Source organism: Nothoprocta perdicaria, unplaced genomic scaffold, assembly GCF_003342845.1.
Source record: "Nothoprocta perdicaria isolate Ctin4 unplaced genomic scaffold, notPer1 scaffold_170, whole genome shotgun sequence".
Lineage (NCBI taxonomy): Eukaryota > Metazoa > Chordata > Aves > Tinamiformes > Tinamidae > Nothoprocta > Nothoprocta perdicaria.
In genome coordinates, this window is record NW_020454872.1 from 111,338 (window position 1) to 139,332 (window position 27,995).

A 27,995-nucleotide genomic window follows, 5' to 3' on the forward strand; every position below is an offset into this window, starting at 1 on the left:
TATATCCGATAGGGAGTTTTCCATAGGGAACAACTCCTTAAGCGGGCATCTTTTCTTTTATAACATAGACAAACTGCGACACATCTAGAATGACAGATTGTAGTGTTCCAGAACCCTTTTTTTTCCTCTTTTTTTCCCCCCTCCCCTTCAGTATAATTCAGCATGAGCTGCCTGCCTCATGCTCGTTGCCCTGTTGTGTAAGCACGGAGTCCAAGCCAGGCTTCAGGTGAGAATTTTGCCCAGATTCCCAGCCTTGTGCTACGTTCCGCTCAGTGGTGGCTCCCAAATGCAGCCCCTACCTGAGTCGAGCTCAGAGCAATGCACAGGGCAGGGAATTCGCTCTCCTGCCCGTGTTGCTTTTAGTGTCATTGAATTAGCTGGCATTGACTTTGTGCTGCTTAAATCCTTTCCTGCAGCTGAGTTGCAACCTTCCAGCTTGATTCTTTTCTCCAGCATTTTGGTTTTTTCTGAGCTGTCTTTTTTTTCCCTTCTACTTGTACCTTAGGGGAGGATCCATTGGCAGGGGACCAGAATGACCATGACATGGATTCAATAGCAGGTGTCTTGAAGCTCTATTTTCGAGGACTGGAGCACCCGCTCTTCCCTAAGGAGATCTTTCATGATCTGATTGCCTGTGTCAGTAAGTATACAAAGATCTGGAAAGGAATTGGAATGAATTTTTTTAACCTTATCTTCCACCTGTCTCCCCCTGCCCTTATCTTTATGGGGAACAGCCTGCGGTCCTCACTCTATTTGGCTTTGGGCTGCACTGTGCAAGAGCTGTAGCAGGTATTTTTCTGAGACAGCGCTTCGTGACAGCATTCTGTGCTTAAGGAATAAAACAGAAGACTTTCCCATCTGAAAAATAATCTTAAAACCTCTGTTCAGAGATTCCAGAAATGCCTTCACAAAGCCTGCACCTCCAGCAGGGTTTTGCTGCCCCATGTGCTATCCCTCGTGTTCATAATTCTGCTGCCTGCACATCTACAGCCGTCCTTTTGCATGCTCTGTTAGACCAGCAAGGTGGCAATTATTTGCCTTTTAACTCCGTGAGCATGAGAGCCCCTTTATTGACTGTTGTTACAGGGTGCTTGAACACGAGGCTGATCACGGTCCAGTTGTTAAAATCTTTGTTTTTGAGAATGGTTTTGGGGCGGGGGGGGGTGTTTTGGTGTTTGTACTTGGACAGCCCCTGCTGAACTGGCCCGACTGTCGCCGCATCGCTCTGAGTCAGAGAACAGCTCCCCTGTCCCTCGCAGGGGCAGCCCTTGAAGCCACGCAGAAGATAACTGCTTCTAATATGATTTGTGGTTTTCTTCTCCTGATAAATGCATTTGCAGACTTGAATTCACATTATATGAAAAGGAAAATCTGCTTCCAAATGACTTTGCTCTTCTGAGATGATTTATGCTGCCCACTTATTTCTCAGTAGGCTGCTGCACACAGAGCTTTTTGCCTCACCCTTTAACTATGCTAATCTGCCTTTGAGTCTTAAATATTTTTTGCTTTAAACACCCACCTTTCTGAGCTAACTTGAATAAGCCATTGTGTGGGAGCGATTGAAGCAGATGACATGCAGGGCTCCCACGCTAGGAAGGAGCTCGCAGCAAAGGTTCATGTGTTAAGAGCCTTCATTGTGGAGGGCTCCACAGCCCGCGCGTTCCCACGTCGGGACAGCCAGGCGTCCAGGAAAGGGGCAGACCCTTCCTTCCTTGTGCTGCCTTCCCTCTCTGATGGCTTGCACATCGCAGTGGATGGTTGTACTCGGGCTGGGTGGCAAAATGTGGCTATGATGGTCTAGTAACGCCGGCGCTCTTCCTGCCTTCCAGCAATGGATAATTTGCAAGAGAGAGCGCTGCACATCCGGAAGGTCCTGCTGAACTTGCCCAAGACCACTCTGATTGTAATGAGATACCTCTTTGCATTCCTCAATCAGTGAGTATCTGCAGGAGCCCTGTGGCCTGCTTTAGTGCTTGGTGTGAGCTGAATGGCAGAACCAGCCTGAACGTTGCTGCACGAGATGGGAGCCCCAGCAGACCGAGGTGCAGGTGTCACTGCAGCCTATTCTTGCATCTGTTTTGCTGGCTTTCTGAGCCTCCAGCAATGAACATGCATAATTTGCTGGGAATTCGGGCAAAAAATGATACAAGGGAATTGGAAGTGGGGTCCCACACCAGCAAGGGGTCGTGTATACTAAGTGGTGAGAGTGCTGCAGAGTGAGATTATTGTATTTTTAAACACTCCGCTACATCTGGCTGATTCATCAGGCAGTTTGACAGCAAGAGGTCAATAGCTTCTTCCAGTACTGTAGTCTTGACACCTGAGGACAGCACAAAGGAGAAACATCCTAGCCAGAAGCATAGCAGGATTTAAACACGCCTTGCTCGCCGTTGAGGTTGGTGGTGTTGAGTGGAAACGTGATGCTCCTATTCTTCATATTGGTCATCTTACAGCAAGAACAAAGGGAAAGGAGTGTCTGCATTAGGGAGGATTTTAAACCTATGGAGGAAGGTTAAACTATAAACAGGGATTTGAGCAAAGCTGATATCAATATACCCTGAATTTCAGCAGTGGCAAGTTCTCTTCAATCTGTCAGGCAAACTTCCAGGTCTGGGCACCTTCAAGCACTAGGTGAGAATAAATTTAGAATAGTATTTTCCAACTTGTAATCATCACTTAACCTATCAAAAATTGCATGTTTAAAATAAGCTAATAAGAAATCAAGACTGGCCATTAACGACTAGATATTATTCCTACATAAATTGTTTTTCTCATGATTAGTGGAGGCTGTGATAAAGATACAATCAGCTTCACATATTTTGGATCTGAACTTGAGAGAAAACTGCACAAAATTCCTTTTTGTTAATCAGATTTTGGCAGCGTGAAGATGGTTGTCTCATCCTTTTCCTTGTGAGGGATTTAATGCTGCAAAAATTGTGCTATAATTTGAGGTTTCTGCTATAAATAGGTTACTGTTCTCTGTCTCACTCTCCTCTTCACTCCTGTCTTTTGCAGTTTATCTCAGTTTAGTGAAGAGAATATGATGGATCCCTACAATCTGGCCATCTGCTTCGGGCCAACGTTGATGTCCGTGCCTGAAGGTCACGATCAAGTGTCTTGCCAGGCTCATGTCAATGAGTTGATCAAAACCATCATCATCCAACACGAGAACATCTTCCCAGGACCAAGGGAGCTGGAGGGTCCGGTCTATAGCAGAGGTGGAAGCACTGAGGATTACTGGTATGATAGCAAAAAAAGGATGCGTGTTGAGGCTCTGATTAGTGTGCCGTAGTCATAGCCCTTCTGTGATGTCCGGGGCTTGATTCAGACACATACAGTCTGTATTGGGAAAGAGAAGATGCCTTTGGTATCTCTGGAGACCCACCACTAACGAAAGTGCTCCCCTGTCTTGAAGGAGAAGGCTTTACAGAGTTTTTTTTGCATTTTCTGCTATGGTAGCTACTACCATTTCCTTGTGAAAGCCAAGCTGCTGCACCAATTACTGCTAATGCTTCCATCTGACTGTTGTTTTCGCCCTTTCTCTCTCCCGGTGACATTCTCCTGCCCGCCTGGAGTGACTGCCTCAGAGGTGGGGTCACTTGCAGCTGAACCTAGAAAGCTGCGCTGGGTTTAGCTTTCAGGGCAGCTCTGATGGGGGAGGGAGGAATGCGAAATCACCATTTCCATCCAGCTTAAAGCTCCAGGGGCCTGGCCGCGTGCGCAGCCTCCGAGCAACATCTGGAAGCAATTCAGCCCCGGCGGCTCCTGTCATCTGGGGTGGAAGGTTGGGAGTGGGGGAAGGAAAGGAGGTGTTTTCTTTTCTACTGGCCAAACTGATCCCTCCCACTGAAGATGAGGAATGTTGAAGCGTGTCCTCCTCTTTCCCCCGCCCCCTTCCCCGGTCCCTGGAATGCAAATGGTTATTTTCCTGTATTAAAATAAATATGTTTTAGCAGTGGAGCCTCCCCGGTGACAGAGGGAGCCTTGTTTTGCTGCTCGCTGTCGAGCAGCTCTAGCTCCGGGCTCGCTCCGGGCGCCCGCTAGCGGAAAGGCAGCCACCTGAGGAGGAGGAGGATGAGCAAGGCTGCTCCCAACTCTGCATCTGCAGCCCTGCTGGCAGGGAAGGGCTTAACTTCATTTTTAAGTGCCCTGATTTGCACGCCTGCAAGTGCATCCATGCAGGGACTGGGGACATCCCATGTGGGTGTTCGTCTCCAGGCTACCTCTGCCCTTTGTGACTGAGGAGATTCAATTCCAACGAGTTTAAAGCATTTTTCAAACAATTTTAACCTGTTCTTCCTTCTGTTGCAGTGAAAGTCCCCATGGGGAGAGGGCCTCCACGGAAGACTCTGTTCAGGACGTCACAGCTGAGCACCACACCAGCGATGACGGTAACGCAGAGCCTCTTATCCCTTCGTTAGGGAAGCTACTCGTGGCAGGGGTGGGAGCAAAGTGCTTCGTGCTTGAAATCCAAAGTTAACTGCAAAATTTAAGTCACAGCAGTCGCTTGAAATGCCACAGGCAGCATTTGATGCCAAGAAGTACAAGGTACGGACTGCACAGGGATTTTTAGCAGTTGCCTGTCTATTTTTGAAGCCTCCCGTTTTTCCAACGGGAGCTCGGTGCGGTGCAGCCCGCCTGGGCGCTCGGCAGGCTGAGCTCATCCGCGCCGGAGCGGGATCTCGGCGCTGGAAACCATGAGCTCAGCGTGGAGCCGGGGGCTGGCGGCGTCTCGGCGAGCCCGGCCGCTCGCCGCTGTGCCAGGCATCCCCCCTGCAGCAGCCTTGGCACGAGAGCAGCGCCTCAGCCTCCCACCGTCCTGTTTCAAGGGATCAGACAAAATGAAATGAAGGTTTGCTGTCTGCTGCGAGCCGGGCTTTAGGGCAGAGCAGGCCTAACAGCCCCGGGTTACTCGTGCCAGGCCGGGGTTTCTGAAGAGCTTGCATAGGGCACGGAGATGGGAAAAGGAGCAGTGAGACCCTAAAGACACTGCTTTACAGCCCCTGGAACTGATGGCGTGGGGCCCCTGAGCAAGGTAACGTCTGTAGGCGTTTTGGATGGAGTCCTGCAACCTACACAGAATATTCCATGTGAAATAGGGAGCGTTTGGCACGGAACCCAAGGAGAGAGCTGGGCCTCTATCTCTTCTGAGAGTGCAGCAAGGTTTTGTGAACGGGAGCCTCGCACACTCGTGATGGCTTTTTGCAGTTGTGCCTTGGACTCGCTCATCAGAAGTGCTGCACACACCTTCCTGCCACTCGGGGCCTCTCTCACGATTTAGGAGTGAAATCTTTAGGGTTTTTTTCATTCCTGCACTCCTTGGATGTGACCAGGGAAGCGCGGATGCTGTGCATGAGTAGGGTTTGAACAGTCAGAGAACAAGCTGCATTGCAGAAAATACAACAAAACTACTAAAGAGCATTTTTTCCAGCTCCATTGCTGATTCCAAGTTGAGTTTTGGCTATCAAGACAAACACATCTGGTGTGTAACTTATCTGATGGACTCAAAGCCACCTTGCTGGCTGTGGCCCCCTCTTCATGGAGCAGAGGGTGGAGGAATCAGCCCCGGCCTTTGGGGTAGCTTGTTCTCTGCAGAGCATCTGTGCTGCTCGCTCCCGAGCTCGGCACGAGTGGTTGAACAGGCAGTTTTGAGACAGGCACGAGCAGTTGGTAACGCTGCAAGACAGGAATGTGGGACGCCCGTTAAATCACGTGCGCGAGTGGAAAGGGCTTGGGCTGCTGCTTTCCTGCCCCCATTCCCAGACTGGCAGGAGAGCAGCTTGGCTCTGGCCTGCTGCTCTGAGCTTGCTTCTGTGATCAGGAGTGTAGTAGGAAAAAGCTACTGGAAATGAGAGTCTAAAATCACTTCTCTGGATGAAGGCCAGAGTCCTAAAAGTCAAATTAGAAACATAGGAAACCTGAGTGCACCACTTATTTGGAATAATAAACACTTTTTAATGAAACAGATGAGACATTCAAAATCCTTATCCCTTCTCCCTCATAAATAAAGGGGGAATCCCAGAAAAGAGCATTGTAGTTTTTTAATATTATGATGAAATTTGCTCCGAAAACAAAATACGACAGAGGAAACTAGGGAACCAGGAGCCAGAACTGGCTAGCCAGGAGCTCTGGGCAGTCCGAAGCGAGGCAGCGATGATGAGGTGGAAACCCAGGCCACACTTTTCCCACCTTGCCTATGCTGGACATTGGGAGCTGCCGCCTCCATTCACCTGGACCGTGGACTTACGAGAAATGTTGGATTTGATGGAATTACGTGATGTGGTGATAGAGGAAGTGGCTGCGGGGGGTAGTTGGGCAGATGCTGAGGCTGATGGGCCTCAGCAGCAGGTGAGCTCATGCACCGTGCTCATGTGGCCCTTGGGTGGCAATAGTGCTGTGATTAGCTTGTGCTGGTGCCCTCCGGAGGGATTCGCCCCAGGCGTTTGCACAAGCTCAGCCAGTGCCTTGCCAGCCAAGGGGCACCCTGGGGAGAGCTCGGGAATCATTCTCCCCAAGAACGACTCAACGCCATGGCTCGTGCTCAGCCTCCAAGGGCCTTCAGGATGGCGCTTATCCCCAGGAGCCTCCCGTAATGCTGACGCAGATCTAAGAACAAAATGGGGCGTCTTGCCTTGTCAAGGAACAGAAACCCAAGACTGCTCCCCGAGGAAGAGCGGTTTCCATGGAGCGCTCCGCTGTGTTGGAAAGCTCCTTTAGAGTAATTAGCCAGCGGAGCCCAGCGGGGCCGTGTGGCTGAGCTCATCTCCAGCCCTGCTTCCAGCCTCGCGTTGGGAACTGGCTTAGTGCGCATTTAGACCCAACTAGCGACAGGATTTGAAAGTCTTACCGTGATCCCTGCGATTTTCACGCGGACTTTTCCAGCTTCCCGCCGTTGTGGTGGGTTTGAACTGTCGCCTGCTCTCCCAAGCCCGGTGGTTAGTGAACTGCTGTTTATCCCCTTCTGTCTCCAGAGTGCGAGCCCATAGAAGCGATAGCCAAGTTCGACTACGTGGGCAGGACCGCCCGGGAGCTGTCCTTCAAGAAGGGAGCTTCTCTCTTGCTCTACCAGCGGGCCTCCGACGACTGGTGGGAGGGACGCCACAACGGCATCGACGGCCTCATTCCCCATCAGTACATCGTCGTTCAAGACACGTACGTTACGGTTTTGAGTCCATCAGCACAGGGGATTGCTTAAAAATCAGGTGTGGAATGGAGCATTCCTGTTGGGATGTTGAGGCCATGCAGGCGCCTTCTGCATCCGTGATCCTCCCTTTGAGAAGGGAATCCCATGAAAAAGAAAAGCAGAGCTGCACTAAAGCTCGGGCATCCACATCCATAAAAGTTAAGTTTCAGCCTCTTTGCAATGCCAAAGTAGTCCTGGTGCTGCCAGCCTGATAAAGATGCAGAGCTGCAACCTCCCATGTTGCTTGTAGAGATCAGACACTTGGATTTGACAGATATATAATGATTCTTAAGAAAAAGACCTTTAGCACAGTAGCTGTGTGTGCGTACGTGCTGCTGTATGCAAAAGTCGGTGCTGTTGGTACTGTTTTGGTTGTGAATCTCTTCCTTCTCCTTCCTAGTGAGGATGGCATCTCAGAAAGATCCAGCCCGAAGTCTGAAATAGAAATAAATTCTGAGCCACCAGAAGAAAAAGTGACAGCCAGAGCTGGTGCCGGTTGTCCAAGTGGGGGTCACGTCGCAGATATTTACCTTGCAAACATCAACAAGTAAGAACAGCCTTGCATTATTTGACTTAATTATAAAGATCTTGGTGACGAGTCCAGTAAAGTATTTCCTTTCCCGAGAGAGGTTAACAAATGAGCACTGCCACCATTTCTCTTTGCTTCCACCTCTTCTAACTTGCTTGCAGTGTGCTTTCCTCCCTCTCTCTCACCAACGTGGCCTGTGGTCGTTTAAAATCCCCCTGGCTTCTCCTCTGTGTCCCTAAGGTGCCATCTGTCCCCATTTTCCCAAACACATCCTTTTTGGTAAGATAAACATACCGAGAAAGAGGGATATTGTGGAATGAGTCCTTGTAATCATTTGTTCCCATTCCTTATTATGTTCCTGTGACCTGTTCTGTCTCATTTACATTTAACGTGGTTTGTTCTATGGGCCAGACTTCAGCAATTAGCATCACATTGTGTGTTAACTGCCATTATTCTGTGAATCCCACCATCCGATCTTGCCTTTAACACTTCTTCATGTCTCCAGCACCTCTCCCCTTACGCAGGTTACTAACCATATGCTTGCAGTGAAACAGCACAGCTCCCCGTTCTCTTAACTTCACCTGCTGAATGAGGAATTGTTCCCTTAGCCAACAGTCAGCTTGATTTAAAATGAATCAGGAAAATTAAGCTAGCAAGAGACAGAATGTCTTGATCTTTTATTTTAGAGCAGACTCTCCCCCAGATCTTTCTGATTATTTCGGTCACTTTGTGCCCTGAAGATATTAATTAGCTTTATAGAAGTGGACATTTTTTAACTTTCAGTTAACTTAACAGACTCTAGTTAGTAATAGAGATGCATTTCTTTTTGAAAGGTCTGGAAGAGCTAGTGTCCTGCACAGAGCCTGACCTCAGGCTGTGGGAGTCAGCAGAGCTCTGCTGATACGCACAGCAGCGGAACAGCACAGAGCAGTTTGGGATCTCATCTTTCCTTTATGATATTTATTGTATGAGCCATTCAAGTATGTCCTTCTGTCAGTTATGGAAGAAATTGTGTAATGAACAGACCTGTGCTGGAGCCTCACCATCTGCTGCTTGCTAGTGTTGTATGTAGTGTCTGTAGAAAGCCTGGGTAATGTCCACTCCATATTTTTTCCCTTTACTAGGGAAGCTGATATTTAGCAATAGTAGCATAAGACTCATTTTGTTGTTTTTTCTTTAGGAATGAATCTTCTGACCTATGTGTGAACAGACTTGAGCAAAATTAAATCAGATGGTTTCGCAATGACAGTTGTGCCACCCACTGAATTATTATTTGGATGCCAAAGTCCTACTGGAGTTAACACTTTCTTGCAGTTATTCCTGGGGCTGGTGCTATATATAAATGGATCCTTCCCTGTATAATGGATGCCAAGCTTCAGACCTATGGCATAAAATATTCTTGCTACGTGGCCTTTATATAATTTGAACGGAATCATGCTGTCAGACCACATGCTGCTGGGGTAGAAAGTAAATTGTTTGGACCAGCTCATCCATTTGACATCATCTTTTGGTATATCCGTAGCCCTATATAGATAATGCCTCACGGTCTTACTAAAGTACTGGAAAAGATGTCTCTCCTACCACCAGCACATACTGGAAATGGTTCTTGACCCCAGACTATCTGTGGGGTTCTTGGCTTGCCAGTCTCAGAAAATCACAACTTGATGCCTTGGGCCAGGAGCTTAGTAGACTTATACTGTGTCCTCCAGTCGAGAAATTGTAGCTCTGCTCTTCTAATGTAATAAAAACACATCATCAAAACCTGCTGACGGCACAGAGGGTTTCTTTTTTTTGTTCAAATATAAAACCTTTACTTCATGACCAACTCTGTTGCTTTCCATCCGAGTTTTCTGGTTTTGCTGTGAATGTGCACAGCAGCCAGAAATCGAATCTTGTTGTTAGAAGTGTTAAAATGCAATGATTTACTGTTTCACAATGACTCCCTAAAATCCTGGGTGCCTTTGTAATCTGGGTATCCGTATGTGTCTTCCCATTGTCTTCTGTGTTGTCTTGGGGGGATATCTTCAAATTACAGCCCATCCATGTGTTCCTGCTTGCATTGACTTGTTTTGCTTTTGTGACTGAAGGCAAAGAAAGAAACCAGAGTCAGGCAGCATCAGAAGAGCCTTTCGTCAAAGTGACAGCCACGGGCTAGGTAGTTCACTGGCAGAACCAGCCTCCCCAGGAGCCATAGCGGGTTCCAGACCCTCATCTCAGCCCATTTTGAGCCAAAGTCTTCCCAAGGAGGTTCCAGATAAATGTTCCATCAGTGGCCACGGCAGCCTCAATTCTATCAGCCGACACTCGTCGCTGAAGAACAGGATAGAGAGCCCGCAGATCCGGAAAACTGTGACGGCAGGAAGGTCAAAGAGCTTCAACAACCACCGGCCTATGGACCCTGAAGTTATTGCACAGGTAAAAAAGGAGAATTCTACCTTAAAGGGTTGTTGGAGCACACTTAAGGCTACTGGGTACAATGAAATGCCTTCATGCAAAGTCTGAATTAATCTTATAACTTCCTTGCTGTTCCTTCCAGCCCTGCAGCCTTCACTTACTACACAGCTTGAGTCTAATCTTTTAGCTTCCCTTTGTGCAAGTCACTGCGACTGCTTCATGAGTGAAGTTAATTAGTCAGGTCCTAGCTCCATAAAATCTTGGCCTTGTTCATTATTCAAATGTAGTTCCAACAATAAAATCGCTCCATACAGTAAATTACATGGATTCCAAAGCTGTCAGCAAAAAAATAAATAATACAAACTTCAAGACATGAGAGAAGCGAGGTATTTAGTGTCAGTTTAACATTTTTTCCTGTCAGTTTAGCAGATCGGCCTGTGTCAGGCATTGGAAGCAGATGTAGCAATGCAAGCAAAGCAAGAAGCTCCCGAGCTGACCAGTGGTGTGCACAGTGCCATCTTCACAGGCTCTCAGCATCCACGAGTGGTGATTAGAAACCAGCTTTGCACCCTAATCCTCCCAGTTTTGATGAGTTAGTTATTTAGACAAGTGCCCTGTCATGAGGACAGGATAGCAAAGCACGTACAGCCTGGCACAAACTCGCTGCTTGTAAATTCTTGGTGCTTTTTGACTGCCCCTCTGCAAAGATCCATTCTGTCCCATTGCATCTGAGACCACAAGCAGCGACTGGTGTCAACCCAAACTCACCCGGTGCTTTCTGCATCCAAACACCTGTGGTTTCACAAGTAGCATAAAAAACAAAAGTCAGGCCTGGAGATTTTGAGAAGCTCCTAATGATACGAATGTTAGAGATTGCCCTGCTCCCTGAAGGATCTTCCCTCTGCAGATGGATGGATGTGTGTGCACATGCATGCTTGCCTCTACCAACTGTTCTCAGTATGCCATGGGTCTGTGTAAAGCCAAGGAGTGCCTGGCTCTCGGGTTGCAAAGGCAGCTCCCAGTCACTTCTTTGCCTCTTTCTTGGCTCGGAAGTCTGTAGTTTTCTCAAGCTGGGGGAAAATATGTGAAAATTAAACACCATTGTCATTGACGAGGTAGCAACATCAAGTAAGAAATAAAGCACAAGTGACAATTTGATTCACATTCCAGTGGAAAATTGGAAATGGAAAATTTTGCCCTGATGCATCTCTTTAGCCCACATGCTCTAATGAAATTATAGTGTATTTTTATCTTCATGTTTCATTGTCCTTCCAATACTTTGGTTGACAAAAATCAGTTGCTCTGCTGCCTCTTCCTAGCAAAATATAAACTCCAGTTTTCACTGGAGAGTAGTCTCAAAAGCCCAAACAAGGACAAGAAGATGTTAATATTTCCCTTGCCCCCCAGTTTAAACGCCACCTCCTAACTGTCGTGCACTTTCCATATTTTCCCTGATTTCATAAGTAAAATCTTGGCCTGGAGAGAGCCCCGGAGGGGTCAGATTTGTGACGTTTTTTGCACTATTCCCTGCCTGCTTCACCTTCCCCTCCCGCTCCGGGAGCCGAGCCGTGAGTCGGGCCGCCAAGCTCTTCCCTCCCTGGGTCCGCGTGCAGCAGCAAAACCCAAGCGATTTCGGAGCTTTAAGAGCGTTTGGCCCATCGGCTGTGCTCAAAAGTCAGCCTTGGTTTCCCTTCCTTGGAGAACTGCTCCTCCGGGATCTCCTGTACCCATGGCAGTGCTAATGCTTTTGAAGCTGCGTGTTTTTGTGCTCATAGCGTTGCGCTGGAATTGGCACATCCCCGAAATCCATCCCAGAATCCCATCCCTTGAGAGGCTTGGCATCACTAAAGGCCCAGATTAGCATTAAAGAAAACAGGTTTTTCATCTCCCAGTTGTATCGAGCTTTGGCATTTGCAGGTCGAGCAGCAGACACCCAGCGCTCTGCCCAACTCCTACTCGCTTATTTTTGGTCTCCATTCCGGGGCTCACTTGGTTTCTCCTTTGCTGTTGCAGGACATTGAGGCCACCATGAACTCTGCTCTGAACGAGCTGCGGGAGCTGGAGCGGCAGAGCAGCGTCAAGCACACGCCGGACGTCGTCCTCGACACCCTGGAGCCGCTCAAAACCTCCCCGGTGGTGGCTCCCACCTCGGAGCCCTCCAGCCCCCTGCACGCCCAGATCCTCAAGGACACTGAGCCCCCCTTCCAGCGCAGCGCCAGCACCGCCGGCGACATCCCGTGCACCTTCAGGCCAGTGAAGTCGGTCAAAATGGCCACGCAGGTCAAGCCTCCAGCAACGAGGCCAAAACCTACAGTTTTCCCCAAAACTAGCGCCACGAGCCCGGGTGTTGCGTCCTCAGCGTCTCAGCAGCCTGCTGACAAGTCCTGTACTGTCTGATGAACTCGATGCTGCACTGTGGATATAGCTGTGCTGTTTCAGATGAAGAGACTATATCGAAGAGACAGTCAAAAACCTTATTTAACTCATTTTTGAACTTCTGCTGAAGGTCAGTTGTGAACTGCTGCTTCCTGCTAGGAACGCTTCCTGGGAGTGAGATATTGGGAACTAAGCCTCGCCCCACGTAGCCACATCAGTGACGTTCGTAAGGCAGAACAGGACACGCCACGCTTGGCAAGTCCACCCTCGGGTCACTGTGAAGCTGAGGAGGCAAACACAGCGTGATGAGTTGGATCGTGGTTTCTAGTTGATGCCTTGTCCAAGTGTTTGGCCGCTGAAACACATTCAGCGGTGTCATGTTTTGAATACTGGTGTAGTAACTTATATATTCTGTGTTTCATTTATCACAGGGAAACAATAGAATAGATTTTAGTCTACTGCATGTTTTGGTGCCACTAGCTAGGTGGAGCTTGGACATGCCTGTTTCTTGTGCATTATTTCGTTGCCCACTGGTGCCACTGTGCTTAAGGTCTGTCTCAATTCTAGGACATCCCCTGCTTTTGGTTTTTGCTCCCCAATCCTTGCCCAAGGGCCCAAGCTCTCAGCCCCCTCCTCTAGTCGACACTTGTCACGACAAATAGTTTACTCTGCAACACTTAGATTTTATGGAGTTCTCTGTAATACGTGTCCGTGCAGATACAAATGTGCTCCTGGGGGTGAGGAGCATAAGAAAGAGCCCAGTTGTTGCTTATGGACAATCTAGCTGTCTTTCCCTCTTTTGCCCTCCCTTGTTTGAAAACAGCCTTGGTTTTCAGTGTAATTTTCAGCCCGCAGGCTGTCCTGTGCTGTATGCTCTTGGGAGACTGAATGTAAAACCAGTTGGACTTTTGCAAACGAGCCAGTGTGCTCCTGCAGGAGTGCCCTGAGTAACGCACACGTCCTTGCTTTGCCCATGCAAAACCCCCGGCACGAGCCCTGCAAAGCTTCAACCCAAGCTCTCAAGTTTTGCACCCTCGCCCGGGGTCTGGCCGCGAATGCTTTGCTCGGTGGCTGTGACCCCTGCGAGCTGCTCTGGGCCCCGCTCCGCCAGAGCGGCCCCGAGGCCGCGGCCGCCTCCACCCTGCCCTGCCCGGGAGCTGCCGACCTCGGAGGGGATTCTTCGTACCTCTGTTTATACGGTAGGCAGCAGGTGCTTCAGCCGCTCGCAGGACTCTTTTCTAGCCACGGAGAGTTTGCAGAACGCTAACAACTCCTCGATTATTTAATTTCTAAAAGGCATGTGCCGCTGCAAGCAGGAACGAAGATCTTGCAGTCCCGCAGGAGAGGAAGCTTCTGGCTAGCCCGGAGTTCCCAAGCTCTGAGGGACTTAAATAGTTGCACGTCTTAGGTGTTCGTCACATAAATTCAGGCAAAGATAAGCTATTTTCCTCTTTTTTAGGTGAGTTTCTTTTAAATTTGTGGGGTTCTCCCACTTGGCTTCCTTGTGAGTGTAATGCCATTATAATGGGCACTTAGTAATTAAAGAAGCAAAAAAAAAAAAAAAATGCATTATTAAGAACAACTTTTCCATGAACATACTTTCCTGACTTATTTTAAGGATGTTACGTGGGTTTTGTTCTTCCTGTGTCCCTCTACCCCCTTTCTGCAAAAGAAGCATATCCAAGTGAGTGACTTAAAAAGACCAACTTCTCTGTGCCCTGAATTAAGAGCGTATGGAAAAAAATGCGGACACCAAAAGAAAGGGAATGGAAGGATTTTGGGGAGGCCGTTTCCATTGTTGGTTTTTCCAGAGCGGATCCGTAGCCGCAGCTCTGCGGGAAGTGCGTGGCTCCGGCCGGGTCTCGCCCCGTGCAGCTCTTGGGAAGATCCCACCAGTTTGACCAGCGAACTTTGCTCTCAGGTTCTGACAGACTCCACCACCACGGAATCTCTCGTACTTTTGGGGAAACAGAATTCAAACAAACTGGTAATTTTTCGCTCAGGCAGAACTCTCTGGCATTTCCTTTAGGTAGGGATATCTCCTTGTTGTTGTTTCGTTTGTGTTGGGTCGCGAATGGCCAATGTGAATCCGTGTCAAGAGCAGGATCTCTGTAACCTTCCTTTGACTCGTTTGTAATGCCTTATTTTCTTTATACTTTCATGCCTAGCAGTGTTGTTTCTAAAGCCGCTGTCCGGCCGCACGCAGCGGTGCGGGAGGAGATGCTCGTTGCCGTCGCCGGGCTCTGGAGCACGGGCGCCAGGCGAGCGCCCCACGGCCCCGGGCTTGCTGCAGCGGTTCTCGGTGGCACTCCGGTGCTCTGGGCGGCCCCGCCGCTCGGGACGGCGCTGCTGGGCCGGGCCGGGCCGAGCGGCACCCGCTGGAGCGCTCGCACTGTGACGGACACTGCAATACCACAAGCAATAGGCGGCCCGCAGAGCAGCTCCCCTTCGCGTGCGCACCAGCAGGAAACCCGCACCCATGCGCACACCGCGGGGGAAAAACCCTCAACCCCCCCCAATTTGCAGCTCACCAGCTCCTCTCCATGGGCACCAACGTTTGCCATGAGCGTTTCGCTAACGTTTGCTGCAGGAGAGGTGGGAAAGACAAACTGGAGGCGTCGGCGCCGCTCTCCGAAGCAGCGGGCACCGTAGAGAAGAGACCGATGTATTGTGGACACAGGAGACACGGTGGTTTGCTTGTGGAGGTAGAAATGTTGCTTCGTATCTTCATATTCTGAAGGAATACTAGCTCTTCCATGGAACTTCTTCATGACTTTTATGTAATGTATGTGTCAAATATAAGAGACAAGAAGTGTTGGATAACTGGAATAACGTACGTCTGTTCGATAGTGCTTTGTATGAGCAAAGGGTTCTTGTTCATCAAGTGTTGGATTGGAATAATCCAAAGCAAAACTTCAAAAATAAAGTACAATTTTAGGCCATCGAGCTGAATAGTGTTTAGAGCTCTAACCGTGTCTGTTCTACGTCCCTAGCTGGGAACTGAGCAGCGTGTGTTAATGACTGCTAAATGTTTGCCTCTCCAAGGTAATCCAAAGGCTCCCGCTTTATAAATGTGGAACCTGTTCTTTGTGCCGAAGCGACGGGAGCCGACTAGACGTTTGTGTTTGCTCCGTCCCAACTGCCTTGCTGCAAGGAAAGGGGTTGGGGAGCGCTGTGACAGCAGCCCCGTGCATTGCAAATGTGTGTATGTATTTTGATACCTGTTGCAAGAGTCTTTGGGTTTCCTGTGCTGAATACCTCATGTTTGGGGGGAGGGTTGTGCTGGGGTTTATTCCTTTCCTTTTGAAGGCAAGGTTGTTCTTGCACAGAAGTAGGTTAAGGTAACCAGGTTCTCATCAATTTATTTGCAAAGCGAAGCGCTTTGGCGCTGGGCAGGAGCCTGCCTGGGGGGCCGCCCCAGGGCGCCCACCTTGCCGAGCTCGGGGTGCTCCAGCGACACGGGCTCCCGCGCCCGTCCTCGTGCTGCAGAACAGCCTCCAGCCTTGCAGGGCTTGGGGCTGCTGAATATTTGGGGGGATTTGGGTTTTTTGGGTTCCCCCCCCCAAGTGAAGCAGGCGTCTCGCGTTGGCGCTGCGATGCTTGGCCGTGTTGAGCGGGTGGGCTGGGATGGCTGGGATGCGGGGAGGGAGCCGGGAAAGCAGCTGCTGTTCCAAAGGGACCACAGGGACACGGAAAGCAAAGGGCCAGCGGGAAAACGCCCCTGGAAGCGGCTGCATTGGAGAAACGGTGAGCGACGGGGCGGCAGCACCGGCTTCGCGGGAGAGCGGGAGTCACCCCTGGCCGAAGCCCCTGAGTTCAGCCCGTGTTTGGGTTTAGCGAATTAGGGCTGGCTTTGCCACCTGCACTTGTCACAGCACTGTGACCCCGGCTGTGCCAGGAGCTGGTCTTGGCCAACGTCCCGCAGGGGCCAGCGGAGAAACAGGGATGTTTCCTTGGGGGCCAGGGTGGCACTGGGATGCTGCTGGGCCGTGTCCTGTGTCTCCAGGGAGGGTCTCCAGGTGCAGAACAGCCCCTCCGGGCCTGGAACAAGCCCAGACCTGCTACGTGTCGGTGCTGCCTCTGACCCAGCGTGAGCTGGGAGAGCCCGGTTCGTCCTGGACGGGGCGGGCGGGCGCCGGGCCGCCGCTCCGGACCCTCCCCACCACGTCTGGGAGACGAGCGTGGGCGGCGCGGGGCTCTGCTCGCCGCTGCGAGCTCCACGGCCAAGGGGAGAAACCCCCTGGGGCTTGAAGCCTCGGGACGGGGCTCGCGCGGCGCTTTGGGGCTTGCTTTGCTATTGGCAGCAACTATTGATGGTGGGATGCAATGCTCCTGCTCAAAGTTTCATTGTTCCGTGTCTTCTACACCGATATATATATGGTGTATATATTAAACTGTGTAAAATTGTACTTTGTATATATAACTGTACAATATGGAGGTACATCATTTTCTTTTTCCCCTTTTTGGTACAGTATTGTACAGTATTAGGAGTTGACATGTGTTGGAAATGTTGAAGCCCATACGGGGGCAACGAAGTGTATCCATTGTCATTAGCAATAGCTTGGGAGAAATAAATGTTCTGGGAATGGTGGAAACGCTGAGCGGCGGCCAGCGGTGCCTGGTGTCCGGTGGGAGCGCGGGGAAGGCCGGGGCTCCGCGCGGGATTCCCGCGGGAAGGTGTCGGGATCCGCCGGCCTCTTCCCGTGGCTCTGCTGCCCCCAGCCGGAGCGGCCGGTCCCGGCAGCCGCGAGCATCGGGAAAGGGAGGAAAACGGGAAAGAGAGGGAGCGGGACCACGAGCGTTGGGAAAGGGAGGGAAAGGGCGTGTGGAGGGAGTGGGCTCTGCTGGGGGAACGTGGAGGCTGGAGCTGGGCCAGGGGCATCGCGCTCTTTTCCTTAGTGTTATCAGATATTTTAGGAGTTTCCTTCCCGCCTCCACGAGCCGCAGCGAGGAGCGCGGCACGGGCGCCTCTCCAGCTGCACGGCGAACACAGGGATCTCTGCGGCAGTGGGCCTGAGTTTGGGCTGGAAAAGTTGCTGTTTCGCTTTCTTTTTGCAGCCGAGCTCCATCACATGACCCGCAGCTTCTGCTTCCCGCAACATCCCTGCCGTCCCGTGGGGCTCGCTCCCATCCCGGCCGTGCCGGAGCAGGGACCCGCGGTGCTGGAGCAGGGATCCGTGATACCGGAGCAGGGATCCGCAGTACCGGAGCAGGGACCCGCGGTACCGGAGCAGGGATCCGTGATACCGGAGCAGGGACCCGCGGCGCCGCAGCCAAGGGCAGCCCAGGTACCGGTTCCCCCTCGTCTTGCCCCATCCCAAGGCGCTCGCACCGTTTCGGGGGGCTGAGCCCAACCCGAGCGCCATCTCCTCCCGCTCGGAGTCTCAACGACTTAAGAGTTTCACTTGACTCAACTTACTTTGCTTTTGGCCGACACCGTGACCTGGTGCTGCCCTGAGGACACCCTGGGCATCAGGAGGCCCTTCCTGGAGGCCCCGGGCAGCTCCTGCATTTGTGTTTCGTTTGCACCCGCTTCCACCGCCGTGTCCTGCAGGGATTTTGCAGCTTGGGGGCTCCCCCAGCTCAAGCTCAAAGGCCGCCCCCATCTCCTTCCTGGAGCTGTTGATGGGGCCCAACTGCCCTGGGGGTCTTGACACCCCCCAGATGTTGCAGAAGTGCTTTGCAGTGACTCACATGGGCTGCACAGTTCTGGTTGCTGGAGGAGGAAACGCTTGGGAATCTGCACGGGGCTGTTGTGCAGGGCTGGCTGCTCCGCGCGGCGGTTCCTGCTGCTCCCAGCACCCGGGGCGCCGCGGCGCCGCGGCTGGCGCCCATCGCGGTGGCCTCGCGGCCGGCGGGAGCTGGCGATGGCTGCAGCCCTGCTTGGGGAACCGGCCGCGCCGGCAGCGGCTCCGGCTGCAACGCGGGGAATTCCTGCTCCGGGAGCAGGAAGCCGAGCGTTTCCTCCGCGGCCGCCGGCTTGTGCAAGCCGATAGGCCTGGGTGCAGGGGGAGGCGCCTGGCTCCGCGCGGCCTCCAGGACGGGGAAGCGCCCGGATCGACGCCGGCTTCGCCTCTCGCCCCCCGCAGCGCCGGCCATGCAGAGCACCCCCAACTACCTGTGGCACCCCGAGGACGTGCTGGGCCAGGGGGCCACCGCCTGCGTGTACAGGGCGCGCAACAAGGTGAGCGGCGGCCCCGCGGAGGGAAGCGGTGGCCCCGGTCCAGCCCTGAAGCTCCCACCGAGCGGAGGAGCCGGGTTTGCTTGGGGCACTGGAGCTGCAACGGGAAGCAGTGGGTGACCAGGACAGGCCGGGGGCCAGGGGAGCTGCTCCGAGCCCGCGGGAGCCCCTGCCCGACTCCGCTGGCTCTCCCAGCTCCTCTCCGGACGAGGCTGGTGCAGGGCACAAACCGCCCTGTCTCCAGCTCTGTTTTTCTTGCTCTCTTCCTGGCGCAGAAGTCAGGGGAGCTGGTGGCCGTGAAGGTCTTCAATGACGCCAGCTACTTCAGGCCGCAGGAGGTTCAGATGAGGGAGTTTGAGATGCTGAGGAAGCTCAACCACAAGAACATCGTCAAGCTCTTCGCCGTGGAGGAGACGGTAAGGGCGAGCTGGGCTCAGCCGCCTCCATGGGTGCCAGGATGGGCACTCGTTGTGCTTCATTACCAACCCTTACCCAGCCCTCGGCACGAGGGAGGCTGGGGGCGCTGGGGAGGCCAAGGCTGGAGCATGGCCGTGACGCAGAGAGGACAGGTCTGATGGGGACAGCCGCTGTCCTCCCCTCAGCGCCTGCTCCTCCGCTCCATGCTGCTCCCGTCCCTGGGAGCTGGTCGGTGTCACCCATCCCTCCGTGTCTTTAGCACCAGGGCTGTGTTTGGGGAAGAGGGCAGCTCTTGGGTGTCCCGATTTGAGCGGGAGGAGCCCATGGACCTCCTGGGCAGGGCTGGGGCACAGCTCTTCCCAGCTGCTATCCTGCCTCCGCTCCGCTCCGGTGCAGGGAAGCAGCAAGCAGAAGGTGCTGGTGATGGAGTACTGCTCGAGCGGGAGCCTGCTCAGCGTGCTGGAGGACCCCGCCAACGCCTTCGGCCTCGCCGAGTCCGAGTTCCTCATCGTGCTGCAGTGCGTGGGTGCGTATCGGAACCGGGATGCGCTCCGGCTCATCCCACCCCTTCCACCATGTTTAATCAGCCCCGGCCTGAGCACATGGACGCGGCTCTCCCCAAACGCACCGTCTCCCCCCGTTCCCAGTAGCGGGAATGAACCATCTCCGCGAGAACGGCATCGTCCACCGCGACATCAAGCCCGGGAACATCATGCGGCTGGTGGGAGAGGACGGGCAGAGCATCTACAAGCTGACAGATTTCGGGGCCGCCCGGGAGCTGGATGATGATGAGAAGTTTGTGTCGGTCTATGGGACGGAGGAATATCTCGTGAGTAGAGCCAGTGCTGGGAGCCCCAGGTCTCCACTCCAACGTAGTGGGGACCAAACTCCAGTCCCCAAGTCAAGTTGCAGAGAAAATGCACGAGAGCAGAAGGAGAAACGCTGGGCTGGTTTCTTGCATGGTCCCCATGGATTCATACAGGGCTTTTTGTCAGCACAGCTCAATGTGCTGTGGAGGTCGGTGTCCATCCAACAGCGGGGCAACTTTCAGAGCTAACGAGTTATGTGCAGAGGCAAACTTGAAAGGGGTCAGATTTTCAGACGCTGAAAATTCAGATGCAGCGTTTTCATGACAAAGCTTCAGGAAATGTTTGCTCCCTTTAGCACCCAGACATGTACGAGAGAGCGGTTCTGCGGAAGCCCCAGCAAAAGGCTTACGGCGTCGCCGTGGACCTGTGGAGCATCGGCGTGACCTTCTACCACGCGGCCACCGGCAGCCTGCCCTTCATCCCCTTCGGCGGCCCTCGCAGGAACAAGGAGGTCATGTATGTAGCTCTCCCGGCGAGGAGCACGTTTAGGGCTCCTGGATGAGGGTTTCAGCTCCGCGCACCGCCCTGCTGGCGCCTTTTCCCCCTTTGTTTTCTCCTGGCACGAAGCTCCTTGTGCTGAGCCCAGGGTCCCAGTGCCCTGCGGTGCCCTGCAGTGCCGGGCTCGCGGCAGGGCTGGAGCAGCCGCCTGCTTTCCGGCAGGTACAGGATCACCAGGGAGAAGCCGCCGCGAGCCATCGCGGGCGTGCAGCGGCAGGAGAACGGCAGCATCGAGTGGAGCTACGAGCTGCCCGCCACCTGCCAGCTCTCCATGTGAGTGTCCTGCGGGGCGGCCATGGGCAGTCCCGCTTTCAGAGCTGGGGAAAGGAGCTGAAACACGAGGACGTGTCCTATTTGCAGGAAACCCCGCTGCAGAGGCGGCTAGAAACAGCTCTTCTTTCTTCCTCTTGTTGCTGCAGGGGGCTGCAAGTCCAGCTGATCCCAATTCTGGCTAACATCCTGGAGGCAGACCAGGAGAAGTGCTGGGGATTTGACCAGTTTTTTGCAGAAACCAGCGATATCCTGCACAGGATGGTGGTTGATGTCTTCTCCCTGCAGCAGGCTTCCCTGCATCGCATTTACATCCACTCCCACAACACGTAAGGACGCCCTGGGAAGGGCCTCGCTAAACACCTCATCTGGGCATCAGGTGCAGGAACAGGAGCCTCAGCTCCCAGTTTGGGGATGTGACCTTTGTGGGGGGACTGGTTCCCTCTAAAGCTGGTTGAAGCAGAGCAGCCTGGTCCTACAAAACAGCAGGAAATCTCCTTTCATTTCTCACTCAATACCCTGTTGTGTTTGTCACCTTTCAGCACCACCAAGTTCTTGGACGCCGTGTCCCAGCAAACCAGCATCGCCCCGCACCACCAGGAATACTACTTCGAGGGCCATCCATATGAGCTGGATCCCAGCCTACAAGCTCACGACTTCCGCAGGACCACGGAGCACAACCCGCTGGCCTTGCTGAGCACCGAGCCCCAGGACCCGGTGGGACTCAGATACAGAGACCGTGAGTGCCCTGGGCCTTGCCCTGCAGCATTCCCAGCCCAGGCAGGGAGTCTCCAATGGCAATTCCCATAAGAGGGATTTGATTTGGGTTCTATGGGGCCCGGCCCAGTGTGGAGAGCAGGGACTGGGGTGCAGGATTAGGAGGCTACAGACTCAGCTGCCCAATGCACGTGTCTCCAGGCACCCTTTGCTCTCCATCCCATCCCAGCCTTCCAGGCGCTTTTGCTCTGGAATTGCTTGGAGTGTGGGAGTTGGGACCGAGCTGTCTCAGTGCTTTGCCTGAGCAGGCACGAGATGTCACTGTGGCTCCGCGGTGGAGCGCGGGATCCGGCCGGGAATGCGGGATCCGGCCGGGAGCGCGGGATCCGTCCCGCTCCACCCTCGCTGTGCCCCCTCTTTGCAGCCGCCCTGGACTTCCCCAAGTTTGCCCCCAAGGTGGATGTGGTGGCCGACTGCAGCACGGCCAAGGTAGGCGCGGGGCGGCCCGGGACCCCCCGCGGCGCCGGGCAGCCGCGCGCAGGGCCCCTTTGCCTTGCAGAGCGCCGTGGGCGCCGCGCACCGGACCCTGCGCGTCGCCCGCTCGCTGCGGCGCGGCCGGGAGCTGCTGCTGCGCGGGCTGCACTGGGTCACGTAAGTGTCCCCGCGTCCCACGCAGCCCCCCGGGACCCCCGGGCTGGGAGCGGCGCCGGCTCCGGAGCCGCGTCCGGACGGGCTGTGCTCTATGTTGGCAGCGGCAGCCTGAAAACGGAGTGTTCACGGCTCCTGGAGCAGCGGAGGGGAGCCCTCGCACTGCTCACCTGCTTGCAGCTCACCGAGGCGAAGACCCGCGGGCTGTAAGTGGCTTCTCGGGGCCGGTTCGGCAGCGCTGGACACCGGGACGGGGCTGGGGGCAGGTGGCAGCGGGGGCCTCGGGGGTTCCTTGCAGCCCCAGGAGCTCTGGGGCCATCAGTAGGTTGCAGATAAGATGTGGGGCTCTCAGCGGTGCCTGGGTAATCAGAAATAACTCCAGTTCCTGGAACAAACTGGTAACTGGAACATGAAAGTTCTCCACTCTCTGAGGAACCAGGAAAGGAGCCACCCGGGGTTTTTTCTCCCTCTCTGCTTCAGTGTTAATTACCCGTCTCCAGTTTCTTGTTAGTCCTGGCTCTCTGGCTACAGAGCAACTCCATGGGTTCCTGCTGTCTCTAACCCCCCATTTTTTACCCCATTACCGAGCGTTTCCACTGAGCCGACTCCCAGCCCAGCCGCACTGTCGGTGCCAAGGTGGCTTTTATCCCTGTGCAAGTGGGAACCCAGATGTTCATGCAACATCCACCAAATTGCAGGGACGTCTCGGATGGTCCCGGCTGCACCCCTTGGTGCCGCACCGTGTTGCTCCCTTGCAAAACAGCAGCCCTTTCTGCCTGTGACCCTTTTGCCTTGTGCTTTATGGCAGCTTGGAGGCGGTCGGTGGCGCCGGGGTGACGCCGGCGCTGCAGGAGCTCGGCGCCGTGAGGACGCGGCTGCAAGCTGTGAGTCCCTGTGTGTGGCCCTGCTGGCGCTGGTGCCGCCCGACCCGAGCCAACCCAACCCGTCCCGACCCGTCCCGACCCGTCCGCAGGTGCTGGGGGACCTCTCGCAACGTTCCCACGACGTCGTCGAGCACCGCGCCGAGCTGGACGGCATCCTGGACGAGCTGGCCGCGCACGGCCGGGAGGTGCTCGAGGACAAGAGGTCCGTGCAGCGCCCTGCCCGGGTCTTCTCGTGTCCTTTTATCACCCTCTCCTTTTCCACGGGTTAAAAAATAAGGACTATTTGGGGGAGCCAACAGGACTCTGTGTCCCCTGCAGCACGCAGCAGATCGAGTGCTGCCTGGAGAAGATGCAGCTCATCCACAAGCAGTTCAAGCAGGCCAGGACGTGTCTGCGTACGTGGCGGGCAAGAAGGAGCTGCTCAGTCTGCACGGCAGCAGTGACCCGCTTTTACTGCTGATTTGCTGGTTTTATCTATCTATCTATCTATCTATTATCTATTTATCTCTGCGGTGGCGATAGCCCCGGGCTCCGGCTCCCCTGGGAAGCCGGAGTTGCCCATTCCCCAAGTTAGGAGCGCGAAGGGGCCGAGCTGCCGCTCACTGTGTCTTTCCCCTCCAGGGCTGGGCTATAACGAGGAGCAAATACACAAGCTGGACAAGTGAGTAATGAGCTGCTGAATGAGTGTCCAGCGCCTCGTGCTCAATGCTGCAGCCCGCTTTGGGCCTCCTCGCAGCTAAATTGTGATGCTTATTTTCATGCTTTATATAGAAATAGCGTTTTTCCCCTTCCTCTCTTTTCCTCTCCTGTCTTCAGGGTGAATTTAGGGCACCTGGCCAGGAAGGTGCTGCAGATTTTCCAAGATGACTGTGTGCAGAGGTACCAAAAGATGCTGGCTCTGCACGGGAGCAGAATGAGGTACCGTTCCTGGGGTCTCACCCGCCGGCTGCAGCACTTTGCTTTGCCATGAGAGCTGCTTTTGGGTTTAAAATGACATAAGAAAAGCCCCGACCCAGCCAAATGTTGGGGCTTCATTTGAGGCAGCTGGTTCCTCGCTTTTTGCCAGGGCGAGGTGGTTGTACCAGGACAAAATTGCTACTGAGATGAAGAGATCTGCTCCCTGGGAATGATGTTGCGTTAAAGGGTGTTTGGGGAATAAGGCAAAGATCAAATTATCTTGCAGTGATCAAGTGCCATGCACTGGGTACGGCTGCAGCAGAGAGCAGGGGTGAGGGGGAGGCATCTAGAAGAAAAAGATGTCGCAGAAAACAGATTTTTAGTGCAAGGTTGCTCTTAAAGCAGATCGTCTGTCGCTCTGGGTATAAGTGCAGGTGGAAAAAGACTGATTTTCTATGATGCCTTCGCACAGAGACCTGCTCCTGACCTGGGGTTTTGGGTTTGGGTTGACGGGGACAGGGATTCCCATGGAGAGGGCTCTCCAGCCTGATCCTGATCTATTGAACCTGCATCAGATCCATGCAGATCCATGCATTACCCTCCAGCACGGGGACCAGAGCTCTGTGCAGGGGGAAAACAAAGACTCTCCCTGTTTTCCTGGGTTATTTTTGTACCTGTTTTCCTGTCCTCATGAGTCACAGCTGGAGTTTAGATTTAGCTTTGCTTCAGGTTTAATGGCCGGGTTTCGACTTTGCTCCCCGGGTTTGTGGTCTGGTGGGTGTTTTTCTGGCGCCCGCACGTGGACCGCTCACCTTAAACACTTCCCTGGTCTGGAGCCAGGGCAAAGCGGGATGGTTTTTGGCAGACGGCCCCTCCGCCCTGGGGCACCTGCAGTCGCGGCCTCGGGGCCCAGGGGTCCGGGATGGAGCAGGTCGGAGCTTTGTGCCTTCCTACCTGGCTGTGTAATAATCCCCGCGCAGAAATGGGACATGCAGAAGAGCATCCAGGGCAAAGCAGGGGCTGCTGAATCCTCCCAGCCCTTATAAACCTCAAATCCTAAAGCAGCCCTCGCCTCGGTAGAAACCCAAGTGGTTTTTAGAGGGGAGGCTCTTGGCCGGGGCAGGAGAGCAGCCTGAGCAGCACTCGGGGCGGCAGTCCCGGCCTTGCGCTTTCCCTAAGGAATCTGCTCTTCCTGCTCCCTGGATAGCCCCGCTGCAGCTGGGGGTACAGCCCTGCTGTGTACACCCGCTTGCCTTTGGGATTTTAACTTCAAAAGCTTGCAGAAAACCCCACAAAACGCAAAGGAAACAAATCCACCTTGCTGCTAAGCACTGACTGGCGTTCTCTTCTTGTTGTGTTGTGCTTTTCTCGCTAGGAAGGTCTGCGAGATAAAGAAGCAGCTGAAGAGGCTCAGCAACTGCACGGGCGCGGGCAGCGCGGCGCTGTCCGAGTGCCAGGACTGCCTGCAGCGCGTGGGTGCTCGGCCCCGGCACGCCAGCGGGGCCACGTGTGCAGGGAAGCCCACGGGCTGCTTCCCAAAGCGGGAATTCTTGCAGTGTTTGGGGGCTGAAGCAGTGCTCGGGGCTGCTTCCTCTGCTGAGCATTGCAAAGGGAGAGGGAACCTCAGCAGAGGCACCGGAGCCGGTGGCTCCCTGTCTATAAGCACCAGTGTTCCTGGTGGATCATCTGGAATTTTGCTGTCCAGACACCCAGCAGATGCCCTGGTCCTTGTTTTATTTCGCTTGTCCTGATGGGGCGGATTGGCTGGGCACGTCCCAGGACGTCCCCGCTCCTCCCGGTCGGTGCCCAGGGCTCAGCCCCTAGGAAACAGCAGCCTCCCGTCTCCGCAGGCCTTGGACCGATTCCTCCAGACGCTCCTGATGGAGAAGCGACATTTGGCCCCTTCGCCGGCTCTCCCGAACCCGGCACGCCAAGACATGGCCCTTAGGTGAGTCCTGGGCATCCAGGGGGAGCAGCCGGGTGTCGGGACGCCGAGTTCGGGGCAAGCGGAGCCCCGGCTGAGCGAGGGCTGCTTTGGGACCCCGCAGGATGCAGGAGCTGCTGGAGCAGATGAGGTCGGTCACGTGCAAGCTGCAGGTCAACAACAGCATCATCGAGCGGTGAGGAGCGCGCGGGAACGCTTCCCCAAACCGGGACCACGAGCGGGTCGCCAGGGTGCTGCAATGACACTGGGCTTACGTCACGCTCTGGCAGCGCAGGAACATTCGTCCTTCTGGGAAGCCTGAGCATGATCTCCTATAAATGCTATTTCATTTGCACCTCCCTGTTCCCAGTGTTTTTCGTGTGTTGCTCCACTCAGTTGGCTGCTGGAGGCCACGGAGGAGTAGGTGCTTTCTGTTCCTGGATTAAACTCCATGGAAAACCAGCCTCCTGCTGCTGGCAAAACCCTCTCGTGCTTCCCTTTTTTGAGGAGCATAGTGCAAAGCAGCAGCATGAATATCAAAATCTCCAGAAGCTTCTGGATCAGGTTTGAAAAGAAAGGAATTCATTGATTTAGGCTCTTTCATCCCAGATGTGCTTTTATGAAAATGAAAATGAAAAAAATGAGGGAATAAAAAAAAGGGACAAGAAAGGGTCTGTCGTGCTTTGATATGAACAGTTATACAAGAGACGCAGGAACCAGCTCAAAGCTTGGTTCCAGACCCAACATCTCCCGCCAGTTTTGGGGCTGGGTGAAGGAGGGTGGTCGTGTTGGGGGCCTCTCTCAGCTAAATCCTCCTCTTTTGCTCCTGCAGGTTAAAAGGGGCTGCTCCCGCTGCCGGAATTTGAGCGACGCGGTGGATTTGGAGCTACGGGAGTGAGCGGTGCTTCCCGGGGATGGCAACACTCCTGCTCCTCGGCCCATGGCGAGGGCAGCGTCCGTGTTTCGGGAACTCTCCTTGTCCTCCGTCTCTGCTCCAGCGTTTTGGCCCTTTCACAGCATTGGCTTCGAGCAGTTTGCAAGCCTCGAGCCTGCCGAGTTTGCCCGGGAGGTTGTGGACGCGGCCCCGGCCCGGCACGCGCTGGGCAGGAGGCCTGACGCTGCCGGATGGGCTCATCCAGGGCATTCCCATGGGACAAGCGGGTGCCGGCCAAGGCAGCACCCCTGATCCGCGGGACTGCCAGCAGCTGGGGGAATGGGAAGCCGAGGGATCCCCTTGTTGGGGGTGTTTCTGTTCCGCGCTCTGTGTCTGTGTGCTTGAACGACGTTCTATTGAGAATACACTGCTGTCCACTCACCTGGGCTTGCCGAATGTGAGGCAAAAGCTCGGGAGCAGGATGCTTCCCGTGGCAGAAACAGGATAGAGGGGAGTGCGGGACGTTTGGGGCACTTTGGGATGCTTTGGGGCTGGTTTCCAGCTTGGAGAGGCTGCGGGCGCCTGCAGAGCTCTCCCCTGCACAGGGCATTTCGCAGCATTCCCATTGCTCTTAATTTTAAAACCACCATCCCGCCAGCTGAGCCAGGCTCCTCCCTATGGAAGGGGTACAACTACACTGTCATTTAAAGGCTTTTTTCCCACCCCCCACAAATTATTTTCTGGGATTCTCCCCATTTTATAACTTGCATCATTTTTCCATCCAGCTGGGATTTACCACAGGCTGTTGGAGCCCTGATCCTGGGGCTGCTGCCCTCTCCTTAACGCAGCGTCTGAGCAGGGCTGGGCGCCAAGGGAAAGGGATTTATTTCTTGGCAAAGGATAAAAGGAATAAGGGGTGGGGGGCAGTTTGTGCTGACCGTCCTTGTCGCTCAACCTGCCCCAACGCAGCCCTGCGAAGGGACGTGCGAGTGCCGCGGTGGGGGGCTGCGGGGGAGCTTTCAGGGGGGCTCCGTGGGGGGAGCTTTCAGGGAGGGGGATCCCGTGGGGGGAGGTCTCAGGGCGGAGGGTCCCACGGGGGGGTCCCCGTGGGGGCGGTGCAGCCGTGGGGAGCCCGGCGGGGGATTCCCGCGGGGGCGGCGCCCTCGGGGCGGGCCGGTGCCGCCCCCCCCGGCCGCGCCTCTTCCTCCTCCTCCTCCTCCTCCTCCCCACGCCGGGCCGGACCGGACCGAGCAACGAGCCATGGCCTCGCCGGCCGTGGGGCCGCGTCCCGGCGCGCTGCCGCGGGCGCCCGGTGCCGGTGCCGGTTCGGAGCC

General features: G+C 54.4%; 2 protein-coding genes across 5 annotated transcripts in view; both read left to right on the top strand.

The window, feature by feature from the left end:
- Positions 1-14,585, top strand: part of SRGAP2 (SLIT-ROBO Rho GTPase activating protein 2) — a 67,835-nt gene extending 53,250 nt beyond the window's left edge. For 2 of the 4 annotated variants that reach the window (XM_026036033.1, XM_026036034.1), the window contains exons 15-22: positions 506-640; positions 1,830-1,935; positions 3,016-3,240; positions 4,312-4,391; positions 6,972-7,152; positions 7,584-7,730; positions 9,800-10,127; positions 12,120-14,585. In XM_026036033.1, coding sequence (XP_025891818.1) covers positions 506-640; positions 1,830-1,935; positions 3,016-3,240; positions 4,312-4,391; positions 6,972-7,152; positions 7,584-7,730; positions 9,800-10,127; positions 12,120-12,503 — 1,586 coding nt within the window. In that variant the 3' untranslated portion in view covers positions 12,504-14,585. Of the gene's footprint in view, positions 1-505; positions 641-1,829; positions 1,936-3,015; positions 3,241-4,311; positions 4,392-6,971; positions 7,153-7,583; positions 7,731-8,545; positions 8,818-8,892; positions 9,574-9,799; positions 10,128-12,119 lie in introns of those variants that run through there. The other 2 variants (XM_026036035.1, XM_026036036.1) reach the window with 2 other exon arrangements.
- A 3,994-nt stretch (positions 14,586-18,579) lies between these two features.
- IKBKE (inhibitor of nuclear factor kappa B kinase subunit epsilon) lies at positions 18,580-27,092 on the top strand. The gene is made up of 20 exons (XM_026036104.1): positions 18,580-18,666; positions 18,939-19,079; positions 19,477-19,606; positions 19,728-19,909; positions 20,245-20,405; positions 20,610-20,720; positions 20,867-21,046; positions 21,260-21,456; positions 21,859-21,923; positions 21,994-22,085; positions 22,187-22,288; positions 22,891-22,966; positions 23,056-23,168; positions 23,285-23,361; positions 23,588-23,627; positions 23,783-23,884; positions 25,239-25,335; positions 25,714-25,811; positions 25,912-25,983; positions 26,620-27,092. The coding sequence occupies exons 1-20, from the start codon at positions 18,580-18,582 to the stop codon at positions 26,651-26,653; spliced, it is 2,157 nt and encodes a 718-aa protein (XP_025891889.1). The 3' UTR covers positions 26,654-27,092.
- The last annotated feature ends 903 nt before the right edge of the window (positions 27,093-27,995 follow it).

Coding starts and splice junctions, on each gene's coding strand:
- IKBKE (XM_026036104.1), top strand. CDS start 18,580: ATGCAGAGCACCCCCAACTACCTGTGGCACCCCGAGGACGTGCTGGGC. Junction 21,457..21,858: donor GGGACTCAGATACAGAGACC/GTGAGTGCCCTG, acceptor CCCTCTTTGCAG/CCGCCCTGGACTTCCCCAAG. Junction 22,289..22,890: donor GAGGCGAAGACCCGCGGGCT/GTAAGTGGCTTC, acceptor GCTTTATGGCAG/CTTGGAGGCGGTCGGTGGCG.